The 12,387-nt window shown below is 35.0% G+C and overlaps 1 protein-coding gene across 3 annotated transcripts in view; it reads left to right on the top strand.

Moving 5' to 3' along the window:
* The window catches only part of ERCC6L2 (ERCC excision repair 6 like 2), a 119,355-nt gene that overhangs the window by 31,155 nt on the left and 75,813 nt on the right, over window positions 1–12,387 (top strand). For 2 of the 3 annotated variants that reach the window (XM_081066809.1, XM_081066811.1), the window contains exons 4-7: window positions 4,668–4,861; window positions 7,091–7,252; window positions 7,669–7,876; window positions 11,370–11,522. In XM_081066809.1, the coding sequence (XP_080922935.1) occupies window positions 4,668–4,861; window positions 7,091–7,252; window positions 7,669–7,876; window positions 11,370–11,522 (717 nt within the window). The remainder of the gene's footprint in view (window positions 1–4,667; window positions 4,862–7,090; window positions 7,253–7,668; window positions 7,877–11,369; window positions 11,523–12,387) is intronic. The other variant, XM_081066810.1, reaches the window with a different exon arrangement.

Genomic DNA, 12,387 nt, shown 5'->3' on the forward strand with positions numbered 1-12,387 from the left:
TGTTAACATCTTTACACCTTAGTTTTTTATCTCTAAAAAGTAAATACTAAGTAGTTCTACTTTATAACATTTCAATGTAAAGTTTCTATGTTAATATGAGTGAACCTCTGCATTGTCGTTGGCTCATAGTTAATGCTCAATAATGGTTATGCTAATTGCTAATACTATACCTTCGACTACAAAAATCGTCACACGTGAAACTTCTTTGGGTGTCTTATCACAGTCCGTACCACATCATTTTTTTAAAGCCATAGTGCATGAAGAATCAAACTTTAAAAGCATATGCTTCAATAATTGATTTGTTGAAAGATAAAAATAATTCAGCATTCTTTAATTGCACTATTAAACATGGCCTCTTAATTTTAATAAGTGAGCAGTATTTAAGTGAGCAGTTTTTAATTTTATTTGTATTATATTTTAGACTTAGTTTTTAAAATTGTTCTTTAGCTTCAAAATAAAAAATGGAATCTCTTTGTGTGACTTAGCAGTTGGACACTGCTTTCCATTTTATCATTTGGCTTCCTTTGCTTAAGAAAGCTTATTAAATGAAATATTATTTACAGCATGGTAGTAAACACTAAGTTCTTACATACTTTCTCTGGACTTTGCAAATAGCATAACTCAGTTCTCTGACCTCTTTTAGTATTAAAATAAGTTACTGAACTATTTGATTTACCTTTCACGATTTTGAAGACCAATAATGACTGTAAGACATGTATTAAGTTTTAAACCTGTTCTGGACTCTTAGGGCTGTTTCTAGAAATCTTTAGATTCATGCATCTTTGATGAATGACCCGCTCAAGTGGAAGACTGCTCAAAGTGCTCAGGTGGACTTTGGACCCAACATTTTCATCTTGTAATATACAAAAAGTGGGAGGAAGACACTATAATTGGACTTAGAGCCCTAGTTTTATATTTGAAGGTAGAAGACAACTGGAAGTCATAGGATAAACTCTGAGCCAAAAGGCAAAGGTATTTTAGGTGAATCAAATATAACAAGAAAGTACTTATAGTATAAGCTTGATGGTGGGGTGGGAAAAGGGAACTCCCACATTCAGTAGGTTAATCTGTCTTTTTTCTTCTTTCTCTGAAAACAGTCACAGATTTGACATCTTATAGCTGACAAATGGCCTCACTGAAATAAATCATAGAAGAGAGGGAAGGATTTAGAGTAGTATTGTATTATTTTTTTGTTGTTCAACTGTAATTTTTTAATATAGTTAATTGATTCATCTTTATCAAGTAGGAAAAGTATAAAACTTTAGAAAAGAAACTTAGCTTCATGCGTATAAACTACTAAATACAATAGCTTAGGAGTAGTGGAACAGTGATAAACAAAAACATTAAAATATTAAAATGGTTGATAACAGCAGGACTTAAGGGTAGTATAGGAAAGGTCAGTGGAACTTACAAACATTCATGTGAAGACTAAACAGAGATATGTTGGTAAGTCTGACAAGGACTGGTTTGACTGGAGAGTTAGGGCAGAAGTCCCACTTACATGATTTCAAAAGAGAACAGGAGGAAAGTCAGTAGAGACAATAAGTTAATAACTCGTGAGGATCATTGTTACCAGTATAAAGAAAGTAAAATAATGAGGGAAAGCAAGAGAGACATGTAGGGTTAAAGAAGAGGTGTTTTGGTATTGTTTTGTTTTTTAACTCTGGGAAATCCTATAACATGTTTGCTTGTGGATAGATGTTGGCAATTAAAAAGGGAAAGTTAATCATGGGGGGAAGACTGTGGGCGATTTCTCCAGTGTTGTCTTTAGGTTGGCAAGAAGTGGTAGAAGTGATGGTATATGTTCAGAGTTTGTCTTTAGATAAGAACATGGACAGTTCATCCATGGTAGCTGTGGGAGGGCAGAACATATGGAAGTAAATATAGGTAGGCACACCTCAGAGATATTGTGGGTTTGTTTCCAGACCACTGCAATAAAGTGAGTCGTAATCTTTCTGCTGGTGGAAAGGCTTGCCTTTAATTTGTAAAAAAGCAACATCTGGGAAGCACACACACAAAAAAAAATCCCAAAAAACAAACAAAAAAAACGAGGTATGCCTATAAAGGTGAGAGAGATGAGGTTTTCTTCTTTCTTTCTCTTCTTCTAGTACCCCTATGATAAGAATGTTGGTACTTTTGATGTTGTTCCAGAGTCCAATTAAGCTATCCTTATTTTATTTTATTTTTTGGGGATTCTTTTTTCTTTTTGCTGTTCTGCTTGGATGTTTTCTGCTACTTTATCTTGTAAATTGCTGATTCAGTCCTCTGCTTCATCTAATCTACTGTTGATTCCCTCTAATGTAGTCTTTATTTCAGTTATTGTTTTCATTTCCGATTGGTTCTTTTTTATGTTTTCTATCTCCGTTTTTATGTTTCCTATCTTTCTGTTGAAGTTCTCCCTGAGATCACTGAGCATCCTTGTAACCAGTGTTTTGAACTCTGCATCTGGTAGATTACTTGTCTCCATTTTGTTTAGTGCATTTTCTAGAGTTTTGTTCTCTTTCATTTGGGACATATTTCTTTGTCTCCCCCATTTTGGCTGCCTCCGTGTTTGTTTCTATGTATTAGGTAGAGCTGCTATGTCTCCCAGTTTTATCTACTAGGCGAATTGTGGGGCCCAGTGCAGTCTCCCTTATCACTTGAGCCAACCCTTGTGTTGGTTGTGTGTGTCCTCCTGTTGTAATTGAGTCTTGGTTGCTGTTTGCATGTCAGTGGGAGAGATTGACCCTTGGAGTTGATTGGCTGTGAGGACTGGCTGTGACTACAGTAAAGGAACAGTGGTACAGGGGCTGACCCTACAGACCCTACAGGGGCTGACCCTAAGTGTAGCCCTACAGAGCAGGCTACATTTAGCAGGGCTCTGGTGCCTGCCCAGTCTGCCCTTTGGGTGTTGTATGTTGAGGCAGCCGGGTGGTGCTCTGTCTCAGTCTGAAGCCACCCACTGGGTATGCTGGTCCTAGGACCTGCTGGGAGGGGCCCCACAACAGGCCAAATTTAACTGCAGCTTGTGTTCTGACTGGGGCCACCTGGCATGAGCCACAGAACAAATGGCTGCCACCTGCACTGGCCTGAGAGGTGCCTGGGAGAGGCCAAGGCATTAACCAAGGCTGTCTGCCCCCAATGCTGGGCTTGGGGCTGCTCAGCAAGAGGTACAGGACACATAGAAGTCAGATGCTGCTTGTTTGGGGTTTGTGAATCTTTGATAGATTGTAGGAAAGTCCAAAGCATAAGCCAAGACAGTCTGTTTGTATGAGAAAGGCACTGAAAGTGGCTTGGGTGGGCCTGCAAGTTGGCTGGGGGTGGAGTCTCAAGGAATCATCAGAGCCAGGCAAACGGTGTTAGCCAGATTGATGGAGACTCTGATAGAGAGCCAGCCTGCAAGTGCATGCTGGGAGCAGGGAGGGCTCAACAAAGGAACAGTGGTTTCCGCCAGCACTGCTATCTGAGAAAAAGCTGCCCCTCCAGCCCTCATCCTGAAGCCAGACAATCCAGTCCCTCCCATATGTCCCTGGTGCTTTTCAAGCTGCTGCCCCGGTGCTGGAGTTCAGAGCCAGTGAGTCCATCAGGGAGTAAGTCTGTGCATAGATTCTTTAAGAGGAACGCCTGGGACTCCAGCAGCCCTCCTTCTCACTCAGCCACGATCACCGCTGGTTTTCACAGCTGCAAATTATAGGGTCTTCTCTTCCCAACACTGGAACCTGGTCTGGGGAGCCTGATATACCATGTTTCCCTGAAAATAAGAGTGGGTCTTATATTAATTTTTGCTCTAAAAGACGCATTAGGGCTTATGTTCAGGGGGTGTTACCCTGAAAAATCATGTTAGGGCTTATTTTCCGGGTAGGTCTTATTTTTGGGGAAACACGGTAGAGGTGTGACCCCTCGCTCCTCAGGTGTACCTCCACAGCCAAGATATCCATCCCAGTTTTTAACTGCCACATGCAGGTAAGGGACCAGCGCGTTCCATGTCTCCTCCCCTCTTACCAGTCTACCCCTGGCTGCTTCTGTACGTCCTTAGTCATAGGACTTCTATTCCGCTGGACTTCAGAAGATTCTTAATTATGGTTGTCCTATAGTTTGGTTGTAATTTTGATGTGGTCATCAGAAGATGGAAGCACAGCATTTACGTATTCTGCCATTTTAACTAGAAATGGAGGTTTTCTTCTAGTGACTTTGATTTTCCAGTGAGTTTCCCAGGTCTTCAACTGACAGTATCTGAGAGAGGGGGAAAAGAAATGAAGTAGGAAAATGAAAACGCAAGAGAGCTCCAGGAGACCGTATATTTCAAAAAACATACCTGGCCTGCTTTGCATATTTATATTACCCACTTCTTGAAGTTGTTATTGGGATCCTGATTATACTGTTTTCTCCATTTTGGAAAATTACTTCTCTCTTATCTCTCAACTCCTTTCTGAGGGGGAAATTAAAAAAAAAGAGCTGTTCCTTTAAGCAAGCTTAAGTGTCTGTTTTGTCCTAATAAAAAACTAAGTAAACAATAAAGTTTTTTTTTATCTTCTATGTCTAGATATATCCAATTTCTCAGTTGTATTTATTGTTTTTAACTGCAGTGCCAAAAATTAAAGAATAAGACTATTGATATTCTGGATTTCACTGTAGAGTTCATTTTCATTTTTAAAAAATATATCAGAAAAATCTTTTTCTTCTTTTAGATGTTCTTAATAGTTGCTCCTCTTTCTGTCCTGTACAACTGGAAGGATGAATTGGACACCTGGGGTTATTTCAGAGTCACTATATTACATGGTAACAAGAAAGACAACGAACTGATTCGTGTAAAGCAGAGGAAATGTGAAATTGCTCTAACAACTTATGAAACACTGCGCTTATGTCTGGATGAACTTAACAGGTAATGGCAGTAATGGGAATAATTACGTTAATATTCTGCTTACATCAATTATATTTATCCCTCTATATTGTGATTTTTTTTTAAGCTGTAAATATTCTTTAGCATGACTTCATCTCATTTCAGAATTATTGATATAGTCTATAATAATTAACTTATTTTCTAAGAAGAAAAAACTGCATCAGATTTCCCACAGTTCCTCTATGACCTCTCCAAACAGTGCCTGTTAAAGAATGATAAGACTTGTTCTAAATACAACCTTTTATGCATATACCTCAAGACTAAGACAGTGATTTTCATGAGTAATTTTAATTATGCGAGTCTGTTGTGAATGTAGAGGGGCAAAAAATCCATATGCCTATTGAGAACCACTGTTTCAATTTTCCTACATCCTTGTCAACACTTGATATTGTTAATCTTTTTTTATTATAGCTATTCAGATGGATTTGTAGTGGTATCTTGTGGTTTTAATTTGCATTTCTCTAATGACTAATGATGTTGAGAACCTTTTCATTGGCTTCTTTGCTATTTGTTTACCTTCATTGGTGAAATGTCTATTAAAACCTTTTGTCTAGCTTTTGAATTGGATTGTTTTAGCTTGTGTTGAGTTGTAACAGTTTTTTATTTATTCTGTATACAAGTCCCTTATCAGGTTATTGAAACAGCCCGGTTGGGACCCCCATGAAAGAGGCCTCACCTCTCCCTGCCCTAGAGGTTAACAATTGATCAACCACCTCCCTGCAGTTTGAGCTTGGAATGTCCCCTTGCCCAGTTCCTGAGCTTAGGATGCCCCCATCCCAGTTCCCTGCTTTTTAGGTAATCACCCTGAAACTCATGCTTGCTTACTAGTCACAATGCCCCCCCTCCACCCCCATGCTTGCTGATTACAATCTTTATGGCCTAGCGTTCTTTCCAGGTTACTGTCATCACTGCTCCTGGGTTGGTGACCACATTGGAGAGCCACATCACCAGAGGGGCAGCTCCATGCAGACCCCCAGAACCATCGTGTAGCCTCTGGAGGAATGCCCAGATTTTCCTTTAAATATCTCAGGCTAGACTGAGAATGTTAAGACAGTTTTTGGAGGTGTTAACCCGCTGCCTTCTGAGACCACCGGTGCACTGATAATAAACGCTTATTCTATGACCCAACTCCTGTGTCGGTCTATTGGCTGACCAGCGCAGGCAGCATGAGTCCCAGACTCATTTGGCCTCTTGTTTCGTTATGAGTTGCAAATAATTTCTCCCGGTCTGTAGCATATCTTTTCATTTTTTTTAATGGTATCTTAGGTAGAGCAAGTTTTTAACTTTGATGAAGTCCAACTTATCAATTTTTTAAAATTTTTGCTAACAATGCTTTTGGTATCATTTCTAAGAAATGTATGATTAACCCAGAGTCACAAGATTTTTTTCCTATGTTTTATAGTTTTAGCTCTTATGTTTTAATTCTGTGATCTATTTTGAGTTAATTTTTGCATATGGTGTGAAGTGTGAGGGCATAAAAAATACTTTTCCTCTCACCTTCTAAGTTCTTCTAGCTGGGCTACTAATCAAATGAGTGAGGTGAGGGCCTAAATTAATTTTCTTTCATAGTACTCTTCCCTGGGCTTTTATTTATTAAATGTCTTATACTCAGTTCTTGATGAAGCTCCGATTCTTTGATTAGCCTGGATCCTGTATCCTTGGGACTGCCCCTTGGGACTGTGCTTTCTGCTTCTTCAGTATTTCCCCTGTAACACATCTGTAATCAACCTTTTCCCCATGCGGCTCTCGCTGCTGATGGGTGCTCATTGCTACTGGGTAACAGTCACTCTAAACCTTTTCAGCAAGCAGAGCTATACAATAAAAAATCATGAATTAATATTGATTGTTTTCATTCAAATTTAACATTGCGTGTTTTGATTCATATATTTTATATTTATTTATATTTTGTATTTGTTTATTTATTTGTCTGGTTTATTAAGGTTTTTTTGGTAATTTTAGTAATGTTTAAATGAGGTGTTTTTTTTTTAATTCCACCATCACTAAACAGAATCTCAATACCCTTTTATCTCTACGCACATTTTACTTTCAGGGGCTGTCCATCCCTGTGACCATTTAACTAACTATGGAATCATCAAAGAGTAAAAGGAAAAAAATCAAAAACTTGGGTAGAGAAAGCTGCTTTCTAAAAATTATATAGGCTAAGAAAGGAAAGTTTTCTCAACCTCTCCCCCTTTCTTTCTCACTTACTAGTTTGGAATGGTCAGCTGTCATTGTGGATGAAGCTCATAGAATCAAGAACCCAAAGGCCAGAGTAACAGAAGTTATGAAAGCTTTAAAATGCAATGTTCGCATTGGCCTCACTGGAACCATTCTTCAGAACAACATGAAAGAACTGTGGTGTGTTATGGACTGGTGAGTGAAAATAGTTTTTGTTTTTTTGAAAATTATTTAATACATCTTCAATTTAATGTCACTTTGTTTGCTAATCATTAGTTTCTTGGGGAGAAAAACACAATTATTTATCTATTTACAGAAGAGTTTGATCCAAAACATAGTATGCAGAATAGAGTTCCATGAAAGCTCTCTTTATATATTACTCTTGGTCCCTGACGTACATATGTGAACTAATTTACCAATTCTATCATCATCTTATAGTTATTTATTGAAACTGTCATAAAGAAAGAATGGTTTATTTGCTTGCCTTTTGTTATTGTTGTCATTAACAAATAAGTGCCTAGTAGATTTCTTAGAAGCAAAAAGAAAGCCAGTGTTTTTCTTTTTAGATGATTAAATAAAGCCCTAACATATTTCTTATTGCCTTTATGAAGGGCTGTGCCAGGACTTTTAGGTAGCAGGATCCAGTTCAAGAAGCAGTTTTCTGACCCAGTAGAACATGGTCAGAGACACACAGCAACAAAAAGAGAACTAGCTACTGGCCGAAAAGCCATGCAAAGACTTGCAAAAAAGATGTCTGGATGGTTTCTGAGGCGTACCAAGACTCTAATCAAGGATCAGTTGCCTAACAAGGAAGACAGGGTGAGAATTGCACGTATATATTATTAATTTCTTGTTGTGTTTTATTTTCTTCTGAAAAAAAAATTTTACAATAGGAAGTCTATATCCTATGGTATTTTATCAATATAGTTTTTTGCCTTTTACTCAGTGTGGGGAAAAAAAATGTTATATGCCAAATTTCAGAAAACATTAATTGAGCCCAGTGATTTTCCTTACTAACTTTACTAACCTGTTCAGCTAACAGATTTATTGTTAGTATGCATTAAGCTCATTTCTCTTATTTTAGAACAAAAAGACTTTTGATATAATTCTTCCTCAATGAAGAAAGAAGCACTTCTCTCCCTAATGTGTTTTCTGTTTGTATTTTGTTCTTCCTACACTGTCTACAATCTAAAATTCAGTATATACTTTGGTATCTTAACTTTAGCTACAGGACCAAAGTGGTTAAAAGCTTTTTATTATTTTAGATTTGTCGCCTATAGAATGCTATTTGTTGTGATGACTAATCTAATTTTACAACTTTATAGGAAAATTACAGTGAAATTATATTGTTTAAGGAGATTTGAGGAGTTGACCTTAAGAGGATTTTTTTTTTTTAATATAATGTTTCGCTTTTATAGTTTTTAATCTTATGGTGCTTCTAGCTCAGGCAATGGAGTAAAGGTTCTATAAATTACTGTGAACTAAATCTAACTAATGTTGTCCCATATAAGGGCAATTCCATCAAATACTTTCCTGTCTTACAAATATCCTGTTGAAAGGCAAATATGATATGCAAGTTGGGGAAATTGATATAACATTTGACTTTCGATATGAAATAAATATTATTATTTAATTGGAAAACGTCATGAACCTCCACTTTTTAAAAATGTTTTGTGCAATTTAATGTATATTATTTAGTTGTCTGTCTAGTAGGGACAACAAACCATAAAAATAGGAAAAGAGAGTTACACGTAGAAGTTTAGAGCTTGGGCTCTGAAATCAAATACCATAGGTTTGAATCCTGGCTCCTCTATTCCTCTACTTATGAATTTTATGACCTTGAGCAATTTACTAGGTCTCTCACACTTTGGTTTCTTTATCTGTATCATGGGAATGATGATAACAGTGTCTGCCTCACATGGTTGCTCTGAAATATGTGGCATATAAGAAGTGTTCAGTAAATGTTATTACATGTTTTAATAATACTGTGTTTCCCCAAAAATAAGACCTAACCAGACCATCAGCTCTAATGCGTCTTTTGGAGCGAAAATTAATATAAGACACTGTCTTATATTATGTTATATTATATTATATAAGACCCGGTATTATATTGTATTGTATTATTATATTGTATTACATTATATTATATTATACCCGGTATTATATTATATTATATCATATTATGTTATGTTATGTTATGTTATATTATATTATACTGGGTCTTAAAATAAGACAAGGTCTTACATTAATTTTTGCTCCAAAAGACATATTAGAGCTGATGGTCTGGCTAGGTCTTATTTTTGGGGAAACACGGTACCAACTCAACGATAAAATACTTAAGAATAAATTTAACCAAGGATGTAAAAAACCTATACACTGAAAACTGTAAGACATTAATTAAAGAAATTGAAGAAGACACAAATAAATGGAAAGATATTCCATGTTTGTAGATTGGAAGAATTAATATTGTTAAAATGTCCATGTACACAAAGCCGTCTATAAAGTCAATGCAATCCCTGTCAAAATTCCAAGGGCATTTTTCACAGAAATAAAAAAGAAACCCATTTCTGAGTGTATATCCAAGGAAATGAAATTACTACTGTAGAGATATCTGAATTCCCATGTTCATTGCTGTAATATTCACAGTGGTGAAGACATGGAACATCTTAAGAGTCTGTTGACAGATTAATGGATAAAGAAAATGTGATTGTAGATGTAGGAATAAATATAATGGAATATTATTCAACCATAAAAAAGGAAATTTGTCATTTCTGACAACATAGATGGATCTTGAAGGCATTACATTAAGTGAAATAAGTCAGACAAAGACAAGTACTGTATGATTGTACTTGTATGTAGAATATTTTTTTTAAAAAGCCGCACTCATAGAAACAAAGAGTAGAATTGTGCTTGCTGGGGCTCAGTGGCAGAGGGAATGGAGAGATATTGGTTAAAGGGTACAAAATTCCAGTTACAAGATGAATAATGGGGATCTAATGTACAGCATGGTGACTATAGTTAACAATACTGAATTGTATATGTGAAAGTTACTGAGAGAATAGATCTTAAAAGTTCTCAGCACAAAAAATTTTTTAAAATGCCCTTATGTATTGTTATGGTAATAGTTTTACACTGTATATGTTTGAAATCATCACGTTGTACACCTTAAAGTTATACAATGTTACATGTCAATTGTATCTCAATAAAGCTGGGGAAAATAATAATAACTCAAAATTCCCTCCGTACCTTAACCACTGACCCCCATCTTCTGTATTCCCTTTTTATTCTTATATGTACCTTTGTGTTCAAGTATAGTCAAGATATAGCTAATATTGTATGTACTGTTTTTTTTTAAATCTAGCATTGGTTTATATAGACTTCCCTGTATTTGCTGGGATGTACAACTTTATCCTTTTTTGAGCAACATTGTTTTGTTGTAGTGAGATATATATAGATATAGATATTTATATATTTATATAAATTTATATATAGATATAGATATTTATATTTATATAAATATCTATATCTATATATATCTATAAATAGATGGCTTTTCCCTATTATTCACAGTCCTCAAAGTCCTATTATGAGTATATTTAGTTTTATGTCCCTAGTTATATACAGCTATCTTAGAAGAATTTTACCAATTTCCAGTGCTACTGGAAATATAAGGTAAAATGTATCCCCCATAACTTATGGCATTATTTTATCATATTTTCTTATCTTTTTGAATTTGAGCAGAAAATAACAACTTGTAATTGCTTTTATGTATATTTACTTAATGCTTATCATTACTAATTTTAGGAGTTATAACAAGATATTAAATGTAAATACTTTATCTTGTTTTCAGTAATATGAAGTTTGAGGTATTTTTCTCTTTTCCAAGTAATTCAATAATTATAATTCATATCATTGTTCTAAAATCTTCCATTTTTTTCCTTATCTAGTTTTTTATTTGACCTAAATTTTAATTATTTATTGCATAATAGACTAATAATTTGGAATCCTAAAAAGACCCACAATTTTTGAGAAATATATAAGGAAATCACATAACTTATTTTTTATATTTTATTCCTTTAAATTAAATAACAACCAATGTGATTTATTTGAACATAAAGCTATAATTTGTATAGTTTTGGGTAGGTTGGTGGCATAGAATATAGGACTTGGGAGAAACAGTCATAGTGATGTATCTATAGAATAAATTAGCTTATGAGTAATTTTCACGATTACATTCTATGAAATTTGATGTGGATTGTGATTATTAATGCTATAAAAAATACTAATAATAACCTTGTATTTTTCTTGGCAGATAGTATATTGTTCTCTGACAGATTTTCAGAAAGCTGTCTATCAGACAGTATTAGAAACAGAAGATGTGACTTTGATACTTCAATCCTCTGATCCTTGTACCTGCAGCAGTGGCCAAAAAAGGAGGAATTGTTGTTACAAGGCAAGCATTTCAGTATGATATCTTTACTATCTTGTTTTGATTACACAGTACTCTATTGTCAGAGTAAGTAGTAGATAAAGTAACTTTTCCCCAAACAGTTCTTTAACTTTAGAAGGGATAAAAAGAGATAATAAAAAGGTATAGCTTTAAAAAATATTTGTCAATTCGAAATATTTTTCAACATCAAATAGTAATCATAGTGAAATACAGCATTCAAATATCTTTAAAAAACTAGTTTTTGAAAGTAGCTTCAATTTGATATCCTCCATTCAACTTTATAGGGAAGTTTCCCACTTTCATCTTGAAATTTTATTCAAGATGACTTCATTGTCAGGAAGTCTCTCATTATTCACTAAGAGTAAACTTACTTACTCTTTCATAGCAGCCTGAAAATATTATTCTGATATGAGATGTAGTATTATTTTAACAGAAATTATATGCAATATAGTAAATATTTTATTTAGAAACAAATATTCTTTTTTTTTTTTTTTTTTTTACCTTATAGCTACATTTCCTGCCCTTTTTTAACCTCTATTTTGTTATCAAGTTATGTTCACATAGCTTGATACATAGTGGGACCCTAAATAAATATTTATCTAGATTGATATTTATTCTCTCATTTATTTTGCTGTTTTTAACGACTTCACTTTTTTTGTAACAGCCCAGATTCCTAGGAAACCTTGGAGTGTAAGTGAGAGGAGTTTTATTACCAGGAACCTCTATGACAGCACTTCTATCACTGTGTGCCATGATGATAAATGTTATTTCTGGAATGAGGATTTCTCCCCTCTTTTATTAAAAACATCACTGTATTATGGTTCACCAACAGTATGATTCCACATTAGCAATTCATGGATATTTAGTATAAACTGTTGGC

Source organism: Rhinolophus hipposideros (genome assembly GCF_964194185.1).
Source record: "Rhinolophus hipposideros genome assembly, chromosome: 11".
NCBI lineage: Eukaryota > Metazoa > Chordata > Mammalia > Chiroptera > Rhinolophidae > Rhinolophus > Rhinolophus hipposideros.